This window comes from Narcine bancroftii, chromosome 3, assembly GCF_036971445.1.
Source record: "Narcine bancroftii isolate sNarBan1 chromosome 3, sNarBan1.hap1, whole genome shotgun sequence".
NCBI classification, from domain to species: Eukaryota; Metazoa; Chordata; class Chondrichthyes; order Torpediniformes; family Narcinidae; genus Narcine; species Narcine bancroftii.
Genome location: NC_091471.1, coordinates 67,838,355 through 67,865,164, shown reverse-complemented (window position 1 = coordinate 67,865,164; position 26,810 = coordinate 67,838,355). Strand labels below are relative to the sequence as shown.

Genomic DNA, 26,810 nt, shown 5'->3' with positions numbered 1-26,810 from the left:
ATTTATCTCTTCCTGGTTAACAGTCAGTTCTCCATTCTGTTTGCGAATCTCCACAATTTGGCGTCTAGCTGAAATATTCTTCAGATGATTAGACAACAGTTTACCCGATTTCTCACTACGCACATAAAAATCAGATTTAGATCTAATTAGCTGGTTTTCAATCGAAGATGTAAGTAACAAATTATATTCCATCTGCAGTTCAATTCTTTGTTTGTAAAGTTCTTCAGTAGGATCAGTCACATATTTCTTATCAATGTCTTTAATCTTCTCAACCAATAGATGAATCTTGTTTTTGATGCATTTCTTCAAAGCTACTGAGTAAGAAATAATTTGACCACGAATATAAGCCTTGAATGTATCCCACAATATTCCATAAGAAATTTCCGTAGTGTAATTTGTTGAAAAGAAAAAGTTAATTTGTTCTTTCATAAATTTAACAAAGTCTAAATCTTGCAATAATGTAACATCAAAACGCCAGTGCTTAATAGTAGAAACAGAGTCTTTGAATTTAAGAGAGAGTTGTAATGGAGAGTGATCCGAAATGGCTATAATGTCATACTTACAAGCAGTTACAAGTGGAATAAAACGTGAATCAATAAAAAAGTGATCAATTCTCGAGTATGAATGGTATACATGAGAAAAAAAGGAAAACTCTTTATCTGTCGGGTGAAGAAATCTCCAAATATCAACAGCTCCAGAGTTAGTAAGGAAAGATATATGTAGCCGATTTATTCGGTAGGAGCTGTGAAGGTTTCGACCTATCTAACCTTAATATTGAATAATAACCCAGTAACCAATAAAAATCTGCCGTTAGGGTCTACAGTGATGTCATGTTGAACAAATGTAATAGAGGGATCAATAAAAATAGATACACCTCGAGTCTTAGAGCATGAGTTGGCATGAAATTGTGGGCCTTTCCAAGATTTAAAAAAACGCAGATTATCCTCCTTCCTCACATGAGTCTCCTGTAAAAAAATAATCTGTGCTTTCAGTCTCTGGAATACTTTAAAGACCTTCCTCCTTTTAAACATGTTGTTTAGACCATTAGCATTCCAAGAGACAAAATTAATGTTTTGATCCATTACTTAGGTCAACCCTCCAGTATATAAAGGGTTAACCAAAGCAGGGACCCATGCGCCCGGAAGAAGAATTAAGATATAAGGAAGGACCGGAAATGACGACGTGTCAGCCATATCTGTAGTTCTAAAAGAAAAATCAAGAAAAAACAAAAGAAAATGAAACATAAGAACCCCTGAAAGAAAAACAAAACCCACCCCCCACCCACAAAGCCCCCCATCTGACCAGAGAGTGATCAGAGAAAAAAGAAGAGATAATACTAAACCTACCCCCATGTCTTCAGACGGCAGCTCCTAATATTAAGATAAGATCCACCACCTAAACTTATAAAAAGGATAACTCAAGCTAAAATCAAATACTAAATATTGAAAGAAAAATATTTAAAAAGAAATAAAAGAAAAATCGTAATTGTGTAGTACCTACTGATAAAACAAAGTCATAAAGAGTTAAATCATTTTAAAATTAGTTTATGAAGAAAGACAAAGAGAAAATGGCAAATGTAAAAAAAAAACATGAAAAGTTTTAATAAACAAAAGATAAAAAAAATCGCCATTTTCAGTAATTCAGAAATAAAATAGTAAAGAATATAATCATATTTTTAGTATAGATTAATATAAAATTAAACATACACTTATATATTTAAAAAAAAATTTCTCACAGAGGAGAAAGAAAATATATAAAAATGTGTTAAAGATGAACAGGATAATTAGAGCTATAATGATCTATTACTTTTCGAATGGTCAGAAATCAGAATCTGACTGTTAACCTGAAAAAGACCAATATCTACCGCATTTTTTTTTAATCGGTCACTCGGGCTGAGAGGTCGCGCTAGACGGGAAATTAGCCGACAGGTAGTTCCGTGCTGCAGACACGGAGTCCAATATTTGACGAGCTTGGTTCTCCGGAGAAATCCTGAGCCTCGCAGGATACAGGAGCGCAGGTTTCAGTTTCTTCTCAAAACATTCGGACATCAGATCTTTAAACAGTCTTCGAGCGCGTACTACCTCCGGACTAAAATCTTCATAGGCTCTTAGACTAAAGCCACGAACAGTCACATTTCCAAGTCTTCTGGCTGTACGAATCAATCTATCCTTTGTACTCACGTAATGCATACGGACCATCACCACTCTGGGTTTGGAAGCTTCAGCATTTCGGTTCCAGATACGATGTACTCTATCAAGTAGCGGTGGATCAGCAGGGAATTCGGATGGGTATGCTTCTTTTAAAAGCTCGGCAAAAAACGTCAGGAGATCTCCTTTCTCAATGCCTTCAGGAATTCCAACCAAACGAATATTTTGTCTTCTGGAATGGTTCTCTGAATCAATGCTTTTCAGCTGGAGTGCTTCTAGTTGTTTAATTGTTTTGGAAAGTTTCTGTTCGACCTCAGTCAGTCTAATCTCTTTTTGTTGAACTTCAGTTTGAAGAGCTGCAATTAAGGTATGTTGTTTTTTGGTTTCAGCTTCTGAGGCAATTAAAGCTGTACGAAGTTCAGCTAGGTCTTTTTTGCGACAAACATCTTTGAATTCATCACGAAAGAATTTTAAAAAGTCAGTGAAGGTCAGTTTAATGTCTGGTTGTTTCTTCTCTCGGCCGTTACCTTCTTCTGCCCGGGTTTTAGCTCGTGTAGCTTTTCCTTCAGTCATTTCTTCAAAATTTTCAGACTCAAGTATAATTAGAGAAATAATAAAGATCTTTCTGACTTCTGTGAAGTTAGTTCAAAGGTGGATACAGGTTAAAAATAGTATATTTTATGGAGCAAAAACCAAAACGTGTTCACTCCATGAGCGCCACCTGGAGACCTCCAACAGAAATTGGAGAAGTTGATATTGATGCAGTCTGGTTAGAGACAGCAGAGCTAGAATAAAAAGTGTTGTCCTTTCAATTTGCACTTGACCTCAATTTGGCAGTGCATTAGGCCATGGACAGACATGTTAGTGCAGCAATGGGTGTGTGTTGAATTAAAGTGGAAGGTCCTTCCTGTTTCAGTTGACAGAGCAAAGGTGCTCATCAAAATGATCTCCCAGTCTGCGTCCAGTCTCTCCGATGTAGAGGTTGCTATGGGAGCACCGACTACATTAAATGACCCATACAGATTCACACATAAAGAGTTCCCTCACTTGGAAAGACTATTTTGGACTCCAAATAGCGGTGAGAGAGGAGGTGCACTCCTTACAACCATAGAGGTGGTTACCAACGGGGTGAATGGTGGGAAGGGGTGAATGGATGAGGGAGTAATGGAGGGAGCAAGTTCCATGGAAAAGAGAGTGGGGAGGGAAAGATATGCCTGATGGTGAGATCTTGTTGTAGATGGCAGAAACTGTCCTAGCCAATTGATTATTGCTTCAGTCTATCTTTTTCTTAATGGAAAGTTTCAAGTCAAGCACAAAGATATAGGATAAGGAATTAGTCACGAATAATCAAGATGAGTCCACTGCAATTATACACAGACTTCATTGACTGTACCACTTTATATCTCTCCACTTTCTTAATCCCCATAAATCCATGAAGTTCAACCTTGATGATAAAACAACATAAAACAGTAGAGTACAGGAAAAGACCCTGTGTGGCTACATGCATGTCCGAATCAAACTAAAACTGTTACTTGCAATTGATAGATATCTCTCCATCCCCTTCATATTCATGGACTAGCTTCTTAAACATTGTTATTGTATCTGCTTTCACTACAACTCCCTATTGCACATTTTGTACTTCACATCTTCCTTAAACTTTCTACACATCACCTTAAACTCATATTCCCTTCATGTGTGATGCTTTTATCCTGGAGAAAAGATTCTGACTAGCCACCCTATCAATTATTCTCATGATTTTATGGACTTCTATCAGGTTTCCCATAGCTGCCTCGACTCCAGAGACAATAACTTAAGTTGATCTAACCTTTCCCCATAAATAATACTTTCTAAAGCAGACAACCTCTTCTATACCTTTTCCAAAGCCTCCAGGTCCTTCATGTAATGTAGCAACCAGAATAGCACATGATATTCCAAATGCAGCCTCACTAAAATTTGAGATAGCTGCAACAGGACTTCCTTACTGTTGTATTCGATACCCAGCACCATGAAACCAAGCATACTGAACACGTTCTTTGCCACCCTATCCATTTGTGTGACCATTTGCAATGAGCTGTAGGCCTAGACCTCTAGATCCCTTGGCTTTCAATAGTCCTACCATTAATTATATACATCCCCCTTATATTTAACCTCCCAAAGTCTAACGGTTATTTCTTTGCCCACATTTGTAACTGATTTAAATCCTGTTATTTTATTTGATAGCTCCCTACACTGTCCACAACTCTACCAATCTTCGTGTTATCTTCAAGCTTATGAACTTACCCAACAACATTTTCATCCAAGACATTTAAAGATAATCACATACAACAGGTGCTCCAATTCTGATCCCTGCAGAACACTACTGTTCACAGACCTACAGGCTGAATAACAGCCTTCCACCATTATTCTTTTCTTTTATGGGCCAGCCAATTCATATCCAAACTATCAACTCATCATGGATTTAAAGCATGTGTACCTTCTGGATCTGTCTACCATGAGGAATTTGGTCAAATACCTTACTAAAATCCATATTCTCATCAACCATCTTTGTCACCTCTTCAAAAAAATTCAAATGTGTTAAATGCTACCCCTCCCTTATCAGACCATGACTTAGGGTATATGTGCCCATCCCTTCCTTACTTTCCTATCATAGTTGTGAGGTTTACCAGGCTATTATTTCCTGGATTATCGTTACATCCCTTTTTGTGCCAAGGTACAACATTAGCTACTCTCTAGGCCTCTGGGACTTCACCTGTTGTTGAGGAGACAAAGATCTTTGTCAATCTCAAGGACTTTAATTACAGTTATACCAAAGAAAGATAAAAATCGTTTGAAAGTGGCTTCATATCGACCAATATCTTTATTGAATGTGAATTATAAAATTGTAGCTAAAGTTTTAGCTAATAGATTGGCTAATCATTTACCCAAGTTGGTTCATATTGATCAAGTAGGATTTGTTAAAGGAAGATATTCAGCAGATAATATAGTCAAATTAATTTCATTAATAAATGTAGCAAAACATCAGTTGAATCAACCAATGGTAATTTCTTTAGATGCGGAAAAAGCGTTTGATCGGGTTGAGTGGGAATTTCTGTTTAGAGTATTAAAAATATTTAATTTTGACCCATTGTTTATAAATTGGGTTAAAGCTTTATATGCCAGACCAACAGCGAGAGTAACGACTAATGGTCAGATTTCATAATTTTTTAATTTATATCGTTCAACAAGACAGGGTTGTCCTCTTTCCCCAGCACTATTTGTTTTGGTGATGGAACCTTCAGCGTAAGATGTACGTCAGGATTTGAACATAAAAGGGACTACTGTAAAAGGAAATGAATATAAAATTAGTTTGTTTGCTGATGATGCTTTGATCGATTTGTAGCAGCGGCTATACTGTAAACTGAAGAATCGCACAACCAGACAGGTTGAGTTCAGTGAGCAAAACTGAATTACTGTAGGCTGCCTGGCTGGTCTTAAACTCCCAGCCCGGACCTGGCCGAGATCGCGCTGGGGAGGACCCCGACGTCACCGGGCCGTCATGTGGGTCACCAAGCGCGGGCTTCTGAGCCTGGTGCCGAGGTTGGGAGGAGACCCCCAATGGCGCCATTTTAGTTGGCTGCCCCGCTGCATGTGTGACAAGCGGGGCCAGTTCGTCTGCCTAATGGCGTACCACCACACAGCCCCCGCCCAGAACTGGCGCCAATGTCCTTTTTTTGCTGGGCAGCCTCACTTCTTAGGTTGGGCCACATATACTGGCTCGGTTGGGTCGAGGTGGGCTGGCTTTAACCTGTCCACCATAAACAGTTCCCTCTTACCACCGATGTCCAGTGTGAAAGTTGATCCTGAACGCTGGACAACTTTGTACGTCCCTTCAAATGGTCTTTGTAGAGGTGCTGTGGATGGGCCCCACCTGATAACATATTCTGCGGAATACAGCTCGCTGGGGACGTAAGAGGTCCATGTGCCATGTCTGGGCAGCGGTGGGGGTGTGAAGGAGGTGACAAAGATGGTTGATGAGAATAGGCAGTGAATGTTGTAATATTCAAATCCAACTGGGCCCAGAGGCGGGGAAGTAGACCCTGCAGTGACTGCTGGGGGTTGTGAGGTGCGTTGACAAACTCACCAGGTAGGGCTAGCGGTGCACCGTAGACCAGCTTGGCTGATGATGCCTGTAGGTCTTCTTTGGGTGTCAAGTGGATGCCCAGGAGTACCCAAAGGAGCTTGTCCACCCAGTCGGGGCCAGTGAGGCGGGCCATCAGTGCCAACTTAAGCTGTCAGTGCAATCACTCGACTAGCCCATTGGCTTGTAGGTGATAGATTGTGGTGTGATATAGCTCGATCCCCAGCCTGTTGGAAAGCTGTGCCCAGAGCACAGAGGTTAACTTGGCACCACGATCACTGGTGAGGTGGTTCGGGATGCCGAACCGGGCAACCCAACCGTTCAAAAGCGCTCGGGAGCAGGAGTCCGTGGAGTCATCTGACATCGGGATCACCTCAGGCCAACGAGTGGTGCAGTCTATCACTGTCAAAAGGTAATGGTTACCTCGGGAAACGGGCAAGGGTCCGACAATGTCCACATGTATGTGGCTGAACCATTCCCGGATGTGTTTGAAATCTTGTGTGGGCCTGTGTGTGGTGTCTGGTGTGCCTGTGTACCTTGGAAAGCTGGCAATGGGTGCAGGTTCTGGCCCAGTCTGCAATCTGCTTCCGAAGCCCATGCCAGATGAAATGATCTGCCGCCATACGGACCGTGGACCTGATGGAAGGGTGGGAAAGGTCATGGATATGGTGGAAGACTTGCCTGCGCCACAGCTGGGAACCACTGGATGTGGGGTGGCCATGAAGACATCGCACAGGACGGTGCTCTCACCGTGAGGAGTCTGGAGGTACTGGAACTGCAGGCCCACGATGGCAGTCCTGAAGGCCCGTATCTCCTCGTCAAACTTCTGGTCCCGAGCGAACTGGTTGAAGTCGAGGTCGGGTGTCAGTGCACAAATGGCTGATTGTCAGCGACCACGTTGTCTTTTCCCACCTTGTGCCAAATGTCGGTGGTGAACTCCGTCACGAAGGAGAGGTGACGCTATTGGCGGGCCGACCAGGGATATCTTGGCATAGCGAGCGCCTGAATGAGGGGTTTGTGGTCGGTAAAAATGGCGAAAGGCCCCCCCTCCAAGAAATAGCGGAAATGACGCACTGCCAGGTACATGCCGAGCAACTCACGATCGAAAGCGCTATACTTGCGCTCTGCTGGGTGAAGAAGTCGGCTAAAGAATGCCAGTGGTTTCCACTGACTGTTCACCTGCAGGTGAACCTTCATACCGGCAGGTGTATCTCCTTCAGCTGTGATGGTATGGCCCAGGAACTGCATGGAATCTTCCCGAACTGGCATTTGATCGTTAGGCCGGTCGGCCAGTCGGGAGAAGAGGGTGCGCAGGTGAGACTTGTGTTGTGCCTGGTCTCTGCTGGTGACAAGGATGTCGTCCAGATAAATGAATACAAAATTCAAATCCCTGCCCACTGTGTCCATAAGGTCTGGGCGACGTTCTTGAGCCCGAATGGCATGCATAGGAACTCAAACAAGCCAAAGGGTATGTTTTGGGTATGTCCTCGGGATGCACCGGAATTTGGTGATACCTGCGCATCAGGTCGACCTTGGAGAATACCCTCGCGGCATGCAGGTTGGCCGTAAAGTCCTGGATGTGAGGGATTGGGTAACGGTCAGGTACTTTCGCATTGTTAAGCCATCGATAATCTCAGCAGGGGTGCCAGCTACTGGAGGCCTTTGGGACCAGGTGGAGCGGTGAGGCCCAAGGACTGTTGGAGTGTTGAATGATCCCCAGCTCCTGCAGATGCGAGAACTCTTCCTTCGCTATCTGCAGCTTATCCGGCAGAAGCCGGCGTGCCTTGGCATGGAGCAGCGGGCCTTGGGTGGGGATGAAATGAAACACCCCATGACGTGGTGAGGCGGTGGAGAACTGCAGCTTGAGGAGGGACGGGAACTCATCTAGGATACACTGAAACTCATCCTTTGGCGTGCTGACCGTGGCCATCTGCAGCTGCTCTGTGCAGGAGGCATTGAGGCAAATGGATTGGAAGGTACGGGTATTTACCAGTCGCCTACCTCAAATGCCGACCAGGAGTCCGTAGGTGAGGAGGAAGTCGACACCCAGGATGGCAGTTGGGAGGGACGAAATGGTGAACCTCCACGAGAACTTCTGCTGGCCAATCTGGAAGTGGATCTCCGTCGAATTGGCTGCAAGGAGAGGAGGTTGTCAAGGCCGGTTCCGGGACTCGATGGCCGTGGCCAGGATGCTGCTGATCTGGGCCCCGGTGTCGACTAGGAAGCATCGGCCACTGACTGAACCCCGCAGGTAGAGAAGGCTGTGTTGTTGGCCAGCCGCCGCAGCCATTAACAGCCGCCAGCCTACTCTTTTCCCTGGAGCAAGCAGAGCTGATGAGACTTCCAAGCCTTGGCTCCCCAGCACTGGTGGAAGAAGCAGAGGCCTGAAGTGGATGGCTTGCTTCTGGCTATTCTCTTGGAGGCCCCTGCAGGGGCCAGGTGTTCCACCACAGCGCTAGAGGAAGGCTTGGTGTGGTCATGCCTGTGACTCGTAACCTGCTGGACTGCTGAGCCCTCCGGGAATCGTTCGAGCCATAGCTCCTGAGCCTTTTGAGTGACCTTCCTAGGGTTAATGAAGTTTTCCTGGGACAGTAACGGCCAGATGTCTTCAGGCAGATGGTTGAGGAAGATGCGCTCGAAGAGTGGGCAGTTGGTGTGATCGCCCATGAGCGCGAGCATCTCGTCCATCATCTCGATTGGAGTTCTGTCCCCCAAGGCGTTGAGGCGCAGCATCCGAGCAGCATGCTGGCACCTGGAGAGGCCGAGGGAGTCGGTGAGCACCCGCTTAATGGTCCCGTACTTATCTTCCGCGGGTGGGTGCTGAACAAGGTTGAGCACTCGTTTGGTGGTAGCCTGGTCCAGGGCGGCGACCACATGGTAAAACTTGGTCGAATCCGATGAAATCTGGCGGAGGTGAAACTGAGCTTCTGCGTGGCTTAACCAGGTCTCCAGCTCCTGAACCCAGGTCATGAAGCTTTACGGCTATAGTGTTGATCGAAGGGTCATTCATGTCGGGTTCAATGACGTTTGAACCAGTCGGAGTCACCTTTTGTAGCGGCGGCTACACTGCTAACTGAAAAATTGCACAACCAGACGGGTTGAGTTCAGTGAGCAAAACTGATTTATTGCAGGCTGCCTGGCTGGTCTTATACTCCCAGCCTAGACCTGGCTGAGAACCGCGCTCGTGGGGCGCTGATGTCACCGGGGCATCACGTGGGTCGGGAGGAAACCCCCCCGATGGCGCCATTTTGGCCGGCTGCCCGCCACGTGCATGACAAGCGGGGCCGGTTTGCCTGCCTAATGGCATACCGCCACATATTTAACAAATCTAAAATGTTCTTTAATGTCATTACTGTTATAGATAGAGAATTTGGGTTAAAAAAGGTTTAAGTTAAAATGTGATGATTAGTCATAAAAGGGGGCTAACCACTAGAGTTTAGCTGGAAAATGTTACAACAGACTTGCAACAGATTTAACTACAGAGAGACATGCAGGAGCCAAAGATTGATAAAGAGTGAAAAACAGAATTTGGTGTGAGCAGAGGTCATGAATGATCGTGGTGTGCGTGACTAACAGTAATCAGGATGATTCTGCAAAAACTAACCAATTAAAGCAGTGTAGTGGAGATGCCGAAGGACAAGCAAATTGTATAAAAAACAATGCACTGTATGTATCGGGGCTTGACTTGGCAAGAAGCCGGTTGAGTCCAACTCTGCAGACTTGTGAATAAAGCTTGTCGTGTCACCGATCTTAAAGAGACTCATTTGTGAGAATTTGTGTTTCTGACAATTACAAGATTTGTTGAATCATTATGGTAAGTTATTGGGTTATAAAGTTAATTGGGAAAAAAGTGAGATTTTACCAATAGCTGATGTTGATTATATGGATTGTAAGCAATTAACTAAATTTAGATGGACTACTAAAATTAAATATTTGGGGGTAATTGTAAATACAGAATATCAAAATTAATATAATTTAAATTATGTACTGATGTTAAATAAGATTAAGAGTGATTTGAATAGTGATTTACCATTAACTTTAATTGGAAGGGTTAATTGTATAAAGATGAATGTATATCCTCGGGTACAATATTTATTTCAGTTAATACCGCTCTTATTGTCAAAAAAGTTATTTAAGGAAATAAATGAAGTAGTGAGATTATTTTTATGGACAGGTAAATTGTCAACAGTGTCTATTCATAAATTAACATGGCATTATGAGTTAGGAGGTCTGCAGTTACCTAATTTTCAGAATTATTATGAAGCAGCACAATTACAGTTTATTAATAGATTATCTGATATAGTACAACCCCCTACATAGGCTAAGAGAGAGATGGATCAGATTTCTGAAAATAATATTACTGGTTTTATTTATAAATGGAATTCGTTAATAGGTTCTAAAGGAAAGATTTTTTAAAAAGGCACCATTATATAATAATAATTTGATTCCTTTCTCTCTAAATAATCCTTATTTTAAAAATTGGTAGACTAGAGGATTAAATTGTATATTGGATAGTTTTGAGGCGGATAAATTTTGTTCGTTTGGAAAGTTACAAGAGAAATATTAATATGGTGAGAGAGAAGTGGGAAAATGATTTAAATGTTGTATTGACATGGGATGAATGTTTGAAAATATGTGTAGACAGTGTTATAAAGTTAATTAATTTTAGGTATAATATGGTTAATTATAATTTTGTATATCAGTTATATTTGACGCCTGAGAAATTGAAGAGATATCGATTTAGTTTAATAGATTTGTGTTTTAGGTATAGGAAGTATAAAGGTACTTTTATACATTTGGTTTGGTCATGTGAAAAGGTCAAATTTTTTTGGGAGGAAATTATAAGATTTTTGAGAGATTTCTTCAAAATGGATTTGCAATTAGATCCTTTGATGTGCTTAATGGGTTATATTATGCCTTTAATTGAATCGCAAATGACTAAATTGCATTTAGTTTTAAGATTAGGATTAGCAGTAGCAAGAAAATGCATAGCTGTAACATGGAAGAATGATACACAGTTGATCCTTAATAGATGGCATAAAGAAATTAAGTCTTGTTTTTTTAGAAACAATAATATAATTTACAAAATAATTTCTCTTTTTTTATTGATATGTGGAAATTGTATTTAGATTATATGCCAATAGAGGTTAAATGAAAGGCACTCCAAACATTTAAAGTTAAATGTTTAATGTATGATTTATGAAGCTCCAGAAGGATGCAGGGGGGGGGGGGGGGTCGGCTTTTTTCTTTAGGGTTTTTTAAATTTAATGGGGGGGGGGTTTGGAATGGGGTTATATTTTTTGTAATTTGTAATTTGTAAAATTTAAAATAAAGTTTTCAAAAAAAAGATCTTTGTCAAGACCCAAACAATCTCTTCACTGTTTCTTTCAATAACCTGGTGTATAACCCATCAGGCCCTTGGGGATTTATCCATGTTAATACTCTCAATAGGCTCAGCACCATCCCTTTCCTGATCTCAAAACATCCTGACATGTGCTTTGTCCACATTAGGCTCATTGTCACTTGCCCCTATGTCCTTCTCTTTGGTCGACAATACAAATTACTCATTTTGTACTTCACCCACTTCCTCTGACCCCAAGCACAAATCCCTCCTTGTCCGAGTCATCTCATCTAAATGCGAGTATAAGATGCCTTGCAATTCTCTTTAATCTTGCTCACCAAAGACATTTCATAGTCCTTTCTGGTCTTCCTATTATCTCGCTTGAGTGCTTTCCTGCAATCTGTGTATTCTTCCAGGACTCTGTCTGACTGTAGCTTCCTAAATCTTATACATGTCTCCTTTTGCTTTCTTCAAGTTGTTTAGATTTATTATCCGATTGTACCAGTACAACCCAAAGAAAAAGCTTTCTTCAGTCCACAATACAAAACAGTGCAAACATACATACAGCCAAGAATACATATACACATATATTTAAAATAAATATTATTAATAAATAGTGGAGTCTCGGAGGGTTTTAGCATTTCATCAGTCATTCAACAGCCTCACTGCCAGTGAGAAGATGCTGTTACTCAGCTTGGTGGTTCTGTCTTTAATACTTCTGTATCTCTTTCTCAATGGGAAAAGCTGGAAAATGCTGTGTGGAGGTTGGTAAGAGTCATCACTGACTTTACAAGTGCTTTTTTTAAATAATGATCCATGTAAATTCCAAACCTCTCTCATCAACCAAGGTTCTCTTACATCTCTATTTCTATCCTTCCTTAGAACTGGGACATGCTGGTCCTGGACTCTAATTAGTTGGCCTTTAAACAATTCCTACATGTCATTTGTGGTCTTGCCTATCTCCTGTCTAATAATGTCACTATTTGATCTTCCCCCAATTTATTATTTTTATACAAGGCCCAGCTAATCCTTCTTTAACTCTCTTGAAACTTCCCAATGAAACACTAATCACCTGTCCAGGCTTATTTGCCAGTACAAGGTCGAATAGGATCTCCTTCCTGTTTGGAATATCTACTTGCTACCGAAGAAATCCTCCTAGATGTACTTAAAAAGTGCTGCCTCATTTAAGCCTATGGCACCCAAGACTTCCCAGTTAATATTAGTGAAATTAAAATCTCCCTCTACTACAAACTTATTGTTTTTGAAACTTTCCACAATCATCCTCAACATACTGAAGCAGAAAATTCCAAATATTAACAAGCTTTAAGAAAGGTATCTCAGCTTACTGCTGTGATAGAGAATATAGATATGTTTTTGGGAGATATGTTGGGAAAGGTTTGTTAGAGTAGGTCACATACAAACATTTTAAAACAGATATTATTTAAAATAATGGAGCTCTGCCCCATGCTAGACATATCTGGGCCTCAGAGCATCTGCAAGACTAATGGATTATTGTCTACAAAATGCAACAGATGAAAGAGCATGTTGGAGCCACTGCTGTCTGGAAAAGAGTTTGCTTTTCTAAGAGGGTCATGTGGTTTTGCAAGCAGAGAGTCAAACAGGCTTTCACTCAGAGAGAGAGAAAGAGAGAGAGAGAGAGAGAGAGATCACTTGTACAGTGTAACAGCCAGAGGACAGCAGCTGGGACTGGAACAGGACAAGCTCGCAAACTTGTAGAATGCCCCATTTTGGAAGACTGCCTAGTCTACGCCCTTGTGGTTCATGCAAGAGGAATAAGTGAAACAAAAACTAACTCTCTGTTGACCTGAAAGAAAGAGGTCATCATCTGGAGAACCCTGAAGGGGCAACTTTTTTCAGCAAGTCACTGGAGTGACTGATGGAAGTACATCAGTTGTGGATGTCCTGGAATAACAAATTTCTCTCTGAAAACTGACAAGAACCTTCCTGAGCGGTAACCATTTACCTTTCAAGCACCAAAGCCTGGTGAACTTTATAAATGTTAAATTCTGTGCAAAGTATACAAATTGCTTGAAATCAGTGAACTTGGAGAAGTGAGATTGGACTATGAACCAAAGAATTTTTCTGAACTTACACACACATTACATACATATGCACCTAGAATTAGAAGGCGGTTAAGTTAGGTTAGTTAAGTCAATAGCAATAAGTTAAAGTGTGATTCTGTTTTCATGTTTAAAGATAGTTAAAAGCAACTTTTGTTTAAATAACCATTTGTTTTGGTGAATATCTATTGCTGCTGGGTTTATGGGTCCTCTGGGCTCGTAACACTGCAAAATTGATAAAACACAACACATCAATGTTCCAAACCAATATTATTTGGGCAGATATTATTATAAGCTTAAATATTCAGAAGACATACAGAGTTGTGATTTCAAATGAGTGTCTTTTGAAGTTACATTGTCGAGGTCTGTGTATGAATACTTTGCCCAAGAAACCTCCTTGCAGGAGAATGCAAATGGATATTCAGAATCATTAAATCTGTTTCTCTTTTCATAGATACTGCCTGATATTCCAGAATGTTCTATTTATATAGAGATGTCTTAGCTTGAAAATAAAACATTTTTTTTCCAAAGTAAAAGGAAATTGCTTTTACCTCTCCATTTCTGAAGTACCCGCTAATGAACCAGACATATTCTCAGACATTGCAGTTTGACTGCTATCTCTTTTGCTTGGTTCTAATCCACCTTTTATATCATTGAAGTTTTCATACTTGAGAGCTTGGACAAGCTGAAGCAAGTACATGAGCAGATCCTATGAAAAATTAGATTTCAGAAATTCAGCTGAAAAGAAAAGCTTGATGTACAAAATAGTAGAAAATTATTATGCAGGCTTAAATTTTAAAATAAGTGGTTAGATTATGGCACAACTAATTTGTTGTTTTCCAGTAAATTACAGAATTAGCAATACAACCAAAAGATGGGTGTTGAATTGAACCTAGAACATAGAACAGTAAATGTGTCCTTTGACCAATGATGTTGTAATGTTGTAATGATGTTGTAAATGTGTCCTTTGACCAATGATGTTGATACAAACTGAGTTAAGAAACAGTTAGAAATTTCGACCCAAGGAATGCCATATTCATTTTCTGCAAATTAGCTCCATAATGATTTAAAAGTGGACAGTTTGATCATTACGGCACAATGCAGTTAACTTGGCTACCAACATTGATTTCCAATATTTGAGGCAAATTGACCAATTATTCATTGAACTAAACATTGACCAGATTCATTCATGTAAAATATGAAGCTCATAATAATTATATTAGACCTGTGACAGAAAATGGAGGACCCCTTATTTACTAAAAGAAAAGGAGCATAAAAGTCACCTTTTCTTGGAAGTTCACTTGCAAGCTCCAACTCAGTCCCACGTTGCTGCCAATATTGCTACTGCTGAGTTGCCAAAAGACAACAAAGCCTAAAAATGAGTGTTTTAGGTTCCCTTGCTTACATTCTAAAAGTTTTTGTAAATTATTTAATAAAATCAATTGGCAAAATGAACTTTAGCTGACTGAAATATAAAAAGATTAGCAACTCCAATTTCTAATGTAGGTTTCATAAATATAAACATCCATTTTTATTATCTCTAAAGTTTCAGCACTAAACATGCATCAAGTTCTTCCAAATTAGATTTACAATTTATCTTACATTCAAGCTTTGAGCATAATTAAGCAACGACGTTCTTACCTCATCATCAGCTTGTTGCAACCTAGCAACAGCGTACCGCCTTACAGTTGGATTGGTGAACTGAGAGGAGAGTAACTCAAGACCATCTTCCACATCCATTGGCTTCCACTTTCCAAGCAATTCCAGGGCTTGTTTAGCTTCTTGAGCCAAGTCCCAATTTACACACTTTAAGAATTTAGTCAAAGCCTGAAGAACAGAAATATACCGAATGATTTTTTTTTTAAACTTTTTGAATACAGCTTTGAACATGCTGTATTCAATTTCAAGCCACTGCATTTACAATATGTTTTTTTTCTAATTAAGCAACTTCGAATGAGAGTAGTGGTAAAATTACTAGAAGATTTCTAGATCTAATACAAATGCCAAAGTCATTATTAAAAAATGCAAACCTTTTCTTGATTGGTGAGATAGTATCGAAATTTCCAAACAAGATCCTGTTCTTCAGATGACAGCAATTTAGTTGGAGGATAATTTAAAATAATCTGGAAAAAAAATGCAACTTAAAAATATTGTATAATCATTCTGATCTAGTCAACTTGTTACACAAACAATTTTGATAAATCTCAATAGCATTAAGAAAATAGAAGATACCATTCATGTCATCCTTCTTATTATGGGAAAAAAAAACAATTTGTTGTAATGACTATTCACATGAGATAACCTATTCTTCTGCATTGGATGATTTAAAGAGTGAAATTTTTGTTGTTGCATCAACAAATTATTTAATTACATTCCACATTTCCAATATTACCAATATTCCTGTCCAGAAAGAACCTGATGTCTTAACAAAGATAAACATATAACATACAGTATAGCCTCAAGAGATTCAAGCCGAGTGTGGGCTAATAAGGAGATTAACAATAACAGGAGAAATTGCTGTTTCAAAAAAACAAGATGTAATTTATTCTGATGGCCCACAAAACAGGATGACCACTCAAAATAATAGGGACTTTAAGGGTTGAACAAAATCCATGTGCTCCAAACCAAATACTATTGAATCCAAGGTGTTCCTATTTTAATGTGAACTCTTCCATTTCTTGCATCAAGTTACCACAGTCAACTTTTATAGTACACACTAGATCATATGCCCAAAATTAACACATTGTTTTCAATTTTGCTCCCATTTAAATCCATACTTTAGAGTAGATCAACTGTATTCTAATTGATATAAAGAAATTTTTATTTACCAAAAATTGCAACCAATATTAACAATTTAATTTTTAATACTTCTTGGTCAGTTGGTCTTTGCAGAGATCTCATTAAATAAAAAAATAATTTCAGCATCACACAATGCACACCTATTCAATTAACTATTATGGATTTATGACAATCTTTATTAGTCTTAGCTGATGGGTTCATTGGAATTATTCAGTGACTAATCTTCATCAACCAAAGTACTTCATGCTCATTAAAGTTCCACAAATTATTAGTGATTTCCATCTTCATATATTCCTTGTAAAACTGCCACCCCCATCATTTTGTTCAAGTGTCTTCCTACATTTTGTCACACCAAGATGAAGGGCTCCAGCCCTAAACATTGGTTAGGAATCTTTAGCTTTGCTACATAATGTACACTGTATGATCTGCTGAGTTTCTCAAGTGCTGTTTTTACTTCAGTCACGTGTCTGCAGACTTCACACATTGACTAGTGGAATACTGAAAAGTTCTGTTCTGGGACCCCTGCTCTTTGTGACTTTTATAAATGACTTGGATAAAGAGGAGGATGCGTGGGTAAGTATGTGGATGATAAGAAGGTTGGAGGAGTTGTGAATGGAGCTGAAGGTTGTCGAAGGTTACAAAAGGATATAGACAGGATATAGAGTTGGACAGAAAACTGGTAGATGGAGTTCAATCCAGATAAGTATGAGGTGATGCATTTTGGAAGAACAAACTTGAAGGCTGAGTACAGGGTTAATAGTTGGTTACTTAAGAGTGTGGATGAATGAGGGGCCATGGTGTCCAAATCCATACATCCCTCAAGATCGCTGCACAGGTTGATAGGATAGTTAAGAACACCTATGGGATGCTGCGCTTCATTAATAGCGGGCTGGTGTTCAGGAGTAGAGGTCATGTGGCAACTCCTCAAATCTCTGGTGAGACCAGAGTATTGTGTTCAGTTCTAGTCACCTCATTACAGGAAGGATGAGGAAACTATGGAGAGGGTGCAGAGGAGATTTACCAGGATGTTATCTGGATTGGAAAATAAGTCTTATGAGGCAAGGTTAGCATGGCTGGGGCTTTTTTCTTTGGAGCATAGAAGGATGAGAGGAAACTTAATAGAGATCTAAAAGATTATGAGAAGCATAGATGCACCTGTCTCCCAGGGTAGGAATTGCAAATGGCAGAGGACATAAGTACAAAATGAAGGGAGGGAAGTTTAGGGGAAACATCAGGGGTAAGTTGTGTTTTTTAAAAAATAAAACACAGAGTTATGGGTGCCTGGAATGCATTGCCAGGGATGGTGAAGGAGGCTGAAACATAAGGGGAATTTAAAAGACAGATAGATGGAAGTAAAATAGAAGGGTTACAGGGTAGGGAGGGTTTAGTATATTTTTTTTAAGCAATATGTGTGTCGGCACAACATCGAGGGACAAAGGACCTGTACTGTGCTGTAGTGTTTTTTGTTCTCAGCTGGTTCCAAAGAGCTTTGATATCTTAATTTATCTGTCGTGAGGACCATACAGCACAAAAGTTTGCCAAATAAAGGCAAGTTTGGATTTGGTGCTGTGCAATGAAATGGAGTTGATTAGGAGGCTGAAGGTAAAAGGAAGTAATGTCTACAACATGATGAAATTCACACTGCAGTTTGAGAACAAGCTAAAACTGAGTGTGTCGATATCACAAATGAGTAAAGGTAACAGAGGCATGAGAGAGGAGCTGTCCAAAACTGTTTGGAAGGGACACCTCGCAGTAGAGCGGCAAAGGGATAATTTGAAAGAAGCAGGATTGCTTCGTCCCAAAAAAAAATTCTTAAGGGAGGGAAACACAACAAGTTTCCCAGGGAAGTCAAAGACAACATAAAAGCAAGCAAAAAGGCATACTGAATTGCAAAAAAATTAGCAGAAAGCCAGATTTATTTTTTTTAAATTTAGTCATACAGCATTGTAAAAGGCCAATTCGGCCCTACAAGTCTGTGCTGTCCAATTTACATCCCATTAACCTACACCCTCAGTACATTTTTGAAGGAAACCAGAGCTCCCAGAGAAAACCCATGAAGACACGGGGAGAACGTACAAGCTCCTTACAGATACCACGTGATTCGAACCCCGGTCTAGTCCTGATCACTGTAAAGGTGTTGCACTAACTGTTACGCCAGCCGAGGTTGGGGTGCTTCTAAAACCCATAGAAGGAAAACAAAAAAAAAAGCAATAGGGGAAGAAAAGATGAAAGCCCAGTAATAAGGTTAAGAGAAAATCAAAATACTTTTCAGATATATAAAGAGTAAAAGAGAAGCAAGAGTAGGTATTAGACCACTCGAAAATAGTGCTGCAGCCGAGGTACATAGTCGAATTGCAGATGAATTTAATAGGTATTTTGCCTCAATCTTCACTGTGGAATTCAGCCATGACTTCCTTTGGAGTTAGGGGGCAGGTGTGACTATCACTTAAGAAGGTGCTTTGGAAGCTGGAGGCTGAAAGTGGGCAAGAGACCAGGACCAGACCACACCCTAAAGTTCTGATAGAGGTAGCTGAAGAACATGTGAATGATTAATACAGTAGTGATCTTCCAGAAGCAGGATTGCTTGATGGTATTAATGTCGACCTGCAATTCCTGTTAACACTTCCCTTCTCTGTTCTCTCTCTCTTTCCTTCATTCTGATATCTCCATTCTTCCAGCTCCACACCCTATTATTATTTTGCAGTCAAGAATGGTTCCAAAAATTGAAAATGCCACTTAAAAAACCTCTTAGCCTGAAAATAAGAAAGGCAAAAGACAGGAAAATTTAGGGAAGTCAGCCTAACTTCAGAGTTGGCAAGATTCTATTTTAAGAATGAGGCTTTGGAGTACATGAAAGCTCAAGATAAAATAAGCTGTAGTCAGGCAATTATCTTACCTGACAAATCTGTTGGGAGTTCTTTGAGGAAGTAATGAGCAGGAATGACAAAGGAGAGTCAGTGGATGTTGTTTACTTGCAAGATGCCACACATGAGGCTGCTAAACAAGGTAGGAGCCCACAGTATGACAGGAAAGGTACTAGAATGGACAGAAGATTGGCAGACTGCTAGAATGACTCCTGTTGTATATAAAAGTGCTGGAGAAACTCAGAAGATCATATAGCATCCATAGAACATAAAAGGCAGTCAGCGCTTTAGACCCAAGCCCTTCTTCAGGAGTGCAGAAAATCAGTGAAATGTCTGAATTAAAAGGTTGGGAAAGGAAGGGGGAGGAATACAGGCTAACAGGGAAGAGATAATAGGCAAATACAGGTGGGAAGGGAGAAGAGAAAGAAGCTGAGGTGATGGGGAAAGGACTAAGAAAGATAGGTTTATGATAGAAGGAAGGGAGCAGGGTGTGGAGCTGGAAGAATGGAGATATCAGAATGAAGGAAAGAAAGAGAGAACAGAGAAGGGAAGTGTTAACAGGAATTGCAGGTCGACATTAATACCATCAAGTTGGAGACTGCCAAAAAGGAAAACAAGGTGTTGCTCCTCCACTTTGCAACGGGTAGTGGTGTTCTGCAGGGTTCAGTGTTATTTTCACGCAATACGAAAATGATTTAGATGATGGAATTGACGGCTTTGTGGCCAAGCTTTTGGATAATATGAAGATAGATGGAGGAGCGGGTCACTTTGAGGAAGTAGGGCATAAGCAGTGGCACATGACAGAGTTGGATAGAACTCCTTCGATAGAAGGAGTAAAAAAGTGGATTATCTTCTAAAAGGAGAGAGAATTCAGAAGACAGAGATCCAATGGGACTTTGGAGTCCGAGTGCAAGATTCCTTGAAGGTTAACTTGCAGGTTGAGTCCATGAAATAGAAAGCAACTGTAAAGTTAGCTTTCATTTTGAGAGGACAAGAATATAACAGCAAAGATGCAATCTGAGGATTTATGAAGTGTTGGTAAGACCACATTTACAATATTGAGCAGTTTTTGGCCCCATATTTAAGATAGAACAACACCATAGTACAGGCCTTTCAGCCCACATTGTTATGTCAACCTATATATACCTACCAAAAAAAACTAAATTCTCCCTAGCTCATAACCCTCCATATATTATTTCATCCATGTTCCTGTCTAAGAATCTCTTAAATGCCCTGATTGTCCCAGCCTCCACTACCACCCTCAATGAATTGCAGGAATCCACAACTCGATTAAAAAAAACAATCCCCTGATGTTTCCCCTAAACTTTCCTCCCTTCATTTTGTACAGATGTCCTTTAGTATTTGCTACTCCTGCACTGGGAAATAGGTGCTGGCAGTCTACCTTCACTATTGCCTCTCATGATCTTGTAAACCTATATTAAGTAATCTCTCATTCTTCAATGTAAAGGGAAAAGCTCTAGCTCTGCTAACCTTGCTTCAGAAGACATATTTTACAATCCAGACATCATCCTGGTAAATCTCCACTGCGCCCTCTCCTAGGGATTGGAGAGCGTCCAGAGGAGGTTCAAGAAAATTACCCCATGAATGAGAGAGTGAATATACAGGCTTTTCATGGCCTTGGGCCTGTACTTGCTGAAGTTACGAAGGATTGGGGTTGGGGGTGCGGTGGTATGGAGATCACATCAAATCTTTCCAAATATTGAAAAGGCCAGATATAGAGCACTTGAAGAGGCTTCCTGTACTGGTGGGAGAGTCTAGGACCAGAGGGCAGAGTGTCAGAATAAAAAGGGGACATCCTTTTAGAACAGAGATGAGGAAAAGTTTCTTTAGTCAGAGAGTTGTGAATCAGTGGAATGTGGCCATAGATGGCAGTAGAAGGAAAGCAGAGGTGGATAGCTTTTTTGATCAGCATCTCTATTTCCTCAGGAGTTTGTGGTGGTTTGGTATGACCTTGGAAACCCTGGCAAATTTCTACAGATATGAGGTGGAAAGTGTGCTGACCGGCTGCACCACAGTCTGGTATGGGGGCACTAATACCCCTGCAAAAGGTCATGGACACAGCCCAGGTCATCACTGCTGGCTCTTTAAACAGGCTGTTTAACGCCAGTACAAACCATCAGCAATAAGACCAGCACTTGTCTGCTCCCCACTCTCTCAGGTCCTCACCAAGGACAGCACTGCCATTACAGCAAATCCTTTTGCTTATGCTATTGAATAATCAGATGTGTAACAAACCTCCAACATCCAAACTTAAACAACACAAACTAAAAAAGCACAATTTCAACACTAAAAACCAAAGATTTCAGGTGAAAGGAAATGTTGAAGAAACTGTCTGTAATTTCTGAACCATTATAATGTGATTGTGAGCAAAATTTACAAGCCAACGCACAAGTAACAAAAATTGCATCAATATTTCTGGCTCAACCTCCAAAGAAACTGTGGAAATAGTGAACCTCAAAATAGTCATTAAAATAAAACCCATACACTATCTTTTGAGAATGCTCCAATGCTCAGAATTTTAACAAAATCTGTAGTATCAAATAATATTTTGATGATTTTACAGATTTGCAGCAGGAAAACAGGATGGGGAAGTTTTATTTCAAATTTGTATTATAAAATAAGGAAGATTCAGCACCAATTTTTTTTCTTAAAACTCCATGAAGACACAGAAACAATTCCTTCCACAAATAGAAATGACACCGGGAGTTGTACTCAAAAATCAGATGGAATTAATGACTTAATAATATTTAAAGTTAAAGACATTAAGTGAGAGTTGTGATTAGGGGATCATCTGCACAGCTTGTAAACCTCCATAGATGGCTTCTGGAATCAAAGTGCCAGGATTCAAGGTACAGTGAAGAGTTAAAACTGGGTACAGTTGTCAAAAATGTCATACTACGAAATATTGTGCAGTAATATTTCACATTAAATGTTTTATTCTTGTAATACTTTATGTTATCAGTGGTACATGTAATCATAGAACAGTACAGCACAGAAACAGAGCCCTTCTAGTCTGTGCCAAACCATTTTTTTGCCAAGTCCCACTGACCTGCCCCCAATCCATAGCCCCCCATACTTCGCTCATTCATGTAGCTGTCAAAATTCTTCTTAAATGTTAAAATTGAGCCCACATTCACCACCTCAACTAGCAGCTCATTCCACACTCCCATCACTCTCTGTGTGAAGTAGTTCCCCCACCAGATGTTCCCCTAAACTTTTACCCCTTTTATTCTTAGCCCATGTCCTCTGGTTTGTATTTCATCTACCCTCAGTGGGCAAAAGCCTGTCTATATTTACTCTGTTTATACCACTCATAATTTTAAATACCTCTATCAAATCTCCCCTCATTCTTTTTTGCCAGAAGGAATAAAGCCCTAACCTGTTTAACTTTTCCCTGTACTCAGTTCCTGAAGACCTGGCAACATCCTAGTAAATCTTCTCTGTACTCTTTCTATCTTATTGATATTTTTCCTGTAGTTAATAGACCAAAACTGCACACAATACTCCAAATCTGGCCTCACCAATGTCTTATAGAACTGGACCAGAACATCCCAGCTCCTATATTCAATACTTCGACTTATGAAAGCCAATATGCCAAAGCTCTCTTTAATTATTAATATTGTTGTGGTATTTGTTTAATCTTGATAAATATTTGAAACATTCTTTAATGTGCTGCTCTAGATCTTGACTAATTCTAAGACTAATCTAGATGGATTCAGGGCAACCCCAAAGGACAGTTGCAAGGCACAACTGCTTACACATCTAATTTTTATTTTAAAATTGGCCCAATTAGTTAAAATGATGGAAATTGTGGGATTAGAATTAGCATCCTTCTAAATACATAAAGGAAATATAAACTATTTACAAAATCAAATGTTCAATATTCTGGTATCTTTTCAGCGAACACTCAATTTGTACTCACATTAAGTTGATCACGTGTCGCAGCATTTGGCTTTAGATCATGATCAGAAGGTCCACTTCTCAAACTTCGAGCAAGCTTATGATGCTTACTTTCAACTAAATTCTCCTATTAAAACAATATACAACTTGGTCCCATATTTTGACAAGGCAAGAAGAACCAAACAATTTGTATATAAACATTTAAAATTCTTTGAAGTTTATGTGAATGCTTGTTTTTAAAAAAAGTTATTTAAAGGAAACGAACAGCAAATTTGCACATCCACAACAAGTGGAATCATCACATCAAACTGTTCAGCGAATTTAACTCAAAAATTAAATATTCAATATCACAACTCCAGAAAAAACATCCCTTATGCAAAATGTCTCAACTTCCCTTACCCATTACTCAACTGATAAGTTTAAGACATGTGTGCAAAAACTTTTTTTAAAGACATAGAGCACGGTAATGAGCCATTTTAGCCCATGAATCCGTGCTGCCCAATTACATCCAATTAACCACATCCCAGTACATTTTGAACAGTGGGAGGAAACCAGAGTCCCCAGGTAAAACCCATACAGACACGGGGAGAACATACAAACTCCTTAAAGAGAGCATAGGATTCGAATCCTGGTCCCAGTCACTGGCATTGTAAAAGTGTTCCGCTAACCATTTATTGCATTCAGTTCTTTCAATGGCAATGTCATCCACCAAATTATGGTGTTTAAATCTGAGGACATGGTCAAAAATAATATATGGCATTTCATGAGTACCAGTAATAGCATTTTACTGAGCCATCAAGTATGAAGAAAGGTGACAAAATGCACGATCAAATAGGAAGGCAGAAATGCCAATGAAGGAATAAACGAGAAGGTCTTGACACAAGGTGTTGACTTGACACATCAATCTGCAACTTTAATCTCCAAAGATGCTGCTTAACCTGAATTATTTTTGTGTTCTGCATTTCAGCATCTCCTTTGTCTATCAAGTTGGAACGATCAGGGATGCACATGATATTAAAACTAATGGCACAAGGAACAAAGGGAAGTGAGAGAAAGGACATGAGAGAAGTTAAAAACATTAGAGACAACAGGCATTTCAATTGGCATAGCAGCTAGCCCTACACCTTTAGAGTGCCAGCAATCAGGACTGGACTTGGATTCGAATCTTGTACTGTCTGGAAGGAGTTTGTACGTTCTCCCTGTGTCTGCATGGGTTTTCTCCGGGTGCTCCGGTTTCCTCCTACCGTACAAAACATACCAGGAGTGTAGGTTAATGGGGTGTAAATTGGACAGTACAGACTCGTAGGGCCGAATTGGCCTGTTACAGTGCAGTATGTCTAAATTTAAGTTTAAAAATTGACTAGGAACCATTTGAAAGAGTGTAACAAAAGGAATATGGGTGGATGTATTCCTCTCATTTAACTAATATACCCCATACCCCCACCCCAGACTCAGGAAGCTGTCTAATTTTCCTCCTTGTTTACCTTCAAAAAACTACCACACTTCAATTTCTAGTATGCATACCTATCCTTTGAAATTGCAGGTAGGACCAGGAAAATGAATATGTCATGACCGTTTTCTACAATTTCAAACTTGTATCTACCAGTGCAGTTCACCTGCATCTAGAGCTCAAATTGATCTGCATGTGAACATGGACGTTGGCTGATAAGATCACAATGGAGCTATCATATTCTGTCAGTTTGTCATTGCAAAGACCTTGGGTAAATAGCAGAGTTGAGGACTGACCGAGATCTGTAGTCACCATAACATACTTGCCTGTACTATTGCTTCTACTGAATAACTCTTTTCAGGACTTGGAGCTATTCTAGCAATTCATTGGAATTATTGGCAAGCTTATAAATGGGATGTTGAGAAGCCTGAATCAACAGAAGCAAGCCTAGTAGGGATTACAAGTGCTCACAGGCCAAACAGATTACATGTTATGTATTTGCATATCATGAAGACAAAATAGCAGTCACAATGTTGTAATGTTTAATATTTGGACCAATGAAGTGCCACCCCAAATTGGAAATTTTTCATCCTCTTTTTTTTTCAGGATCCAAAATTATTTTTATTTTTTTATTATCTTTTTTCACACTGTGAACCATATCAACCAAAATATGTACAAACGCATCTCATTAAATTTACACAGTGGTCTTTTCTTCCCTTTCCCCCCCCTTCCCACCCTCCCCTCTACTCACCCCCCTCCAATACCCATAAATATTCAACATATACAATACAATAAAACCATAAATCAATATTTTCCACACAGAAGAAAATAACCAAGAAAAATGCGTCATCTATTTATTACACACTGAATCTAGTCATTTTGTCTTCTTATCATTTTCATTCTCATTTTAGGGGATGGAGGTCGTAGGCAAGCTCTCTCTGATATGTTCCATGTATGGTTCCCAAATTTGTTGAAACATTGTGTCTTTATTTTTTAAATTATATGTTATTTTTTTGAATGGAATACATTTATTCATTTCTATGTACCATTGCTATACACTCATGCTCTCTTCCATTTTCCAAGTTGACGTTATACATTTTTTTTGCTATCACTAAGGCTATCATAATGAATTTTTTTTTGCAATAAGTTTCATTTCCTGCATTGATTTAACCATAAATTTGGCTACTTTATTCTTTTTACTTGTCTTTTGTTCAGTTTTATCTAATATTGGATCCAAATTAAGGTTAAAATCCCCTCCTATCAACATATTTCCTTGTGTGTCCACAATCTTCAAAAAATAATATCCTGCATAAACTTTTGATCCTCCTCATTAGGTGCATATACATTGAGCAAATTCCAAAATTCTGAGTATATCTGACACTTTATCATTGCATACCTCCCTGCCGGATCTATTATTTCCTCCTCCATTTTGATTGGTACATTTTTATTAACTAGTATGGCTACACCTCTAGCTTTTGAATTATAGGATGCTGCCATTACATGTTCTACCCAGTCTCTCTTTAGTTTGTTATGTTCCGCTTCAGTTAGATGCATTTCCTGCACAAATGCTATATCTATTTTTTCCTTCTTCAATAAATTTAGTAGCCTCTTCCTTTTAATTTGGTTATGTATTCCATTAATGTTTATAGTCATATAGTTCAACATGACCATCTTATATCTTGCATACATCCCTTTCCTACCTCTTTGCCACCTCCATCCCCCTTTTCCCCATTTTCATCTCTTAGTTTTCTCTTATTACACTTAATATACGACAACACATTTAAGACATAAAGTACCCCCGCAGTTCCCACATCCACTAATACCTTAACCCCAAAAGTTGCCCCCCCCCCCTCCGAGTTGCCCCATACCCCTTGCCAGGCAACCACAACTCCCCTTTGCATTTGGGTTGTGATCTTGATCGCAGTGTCAACTGATTTTGCAGTGACAGTTATTCCTCCTCCACCCAGCCCTCTCCAGAAAACTTTTTTTTTTTTTTTTTTAAACACATATAACAATCTTCTTTTTTTTCCCCTTACTCCCTTCCTTCCCTTCTCTTTTCCCTCTTTAGTTCTTTACATATACATTGTTTT

At 39.7% G+C, this 26,810-nt stretch overlaps 1 protein-coding gene across 3 annotated transcripts in view; it reads right to left on the bottom strand.

Annotated features, from left to right (window-relative positions):
* Positions 1-26,810, bottom strand: part of pik3c3 (phosphatidylinositol 3-kinase, catalytic subunit type 3) — a 155,634-nt gene that overhangs the window by 82,263 nt on the left and 46,561 nt on the right. For all 3 annotated transcript variants that reach the window (XM_069924228.1, XM_069924229.1, XM_069924230.1), the window contains 4 exons: positions 23,293-23,397; positions 15,717-15,809; positions 15,328-15,513; positions 14,238-14,395 (listed from right to left, as the gene is read on the bottom strand). In XM_069924228.1, the coding sequence (XP_069780329.1) occupies positions 14,238-14,395; positions 15,328-15,513; positions 15,717-15,809; positions 23,293-23,397 (542 nt within the window). The remainder of the gene's footprint in view (positions 1-14,237; positions 14,396-15,327; positions 15,514-15,716; positions 15,810-23,292; positions 23,398-26,810) is intronic.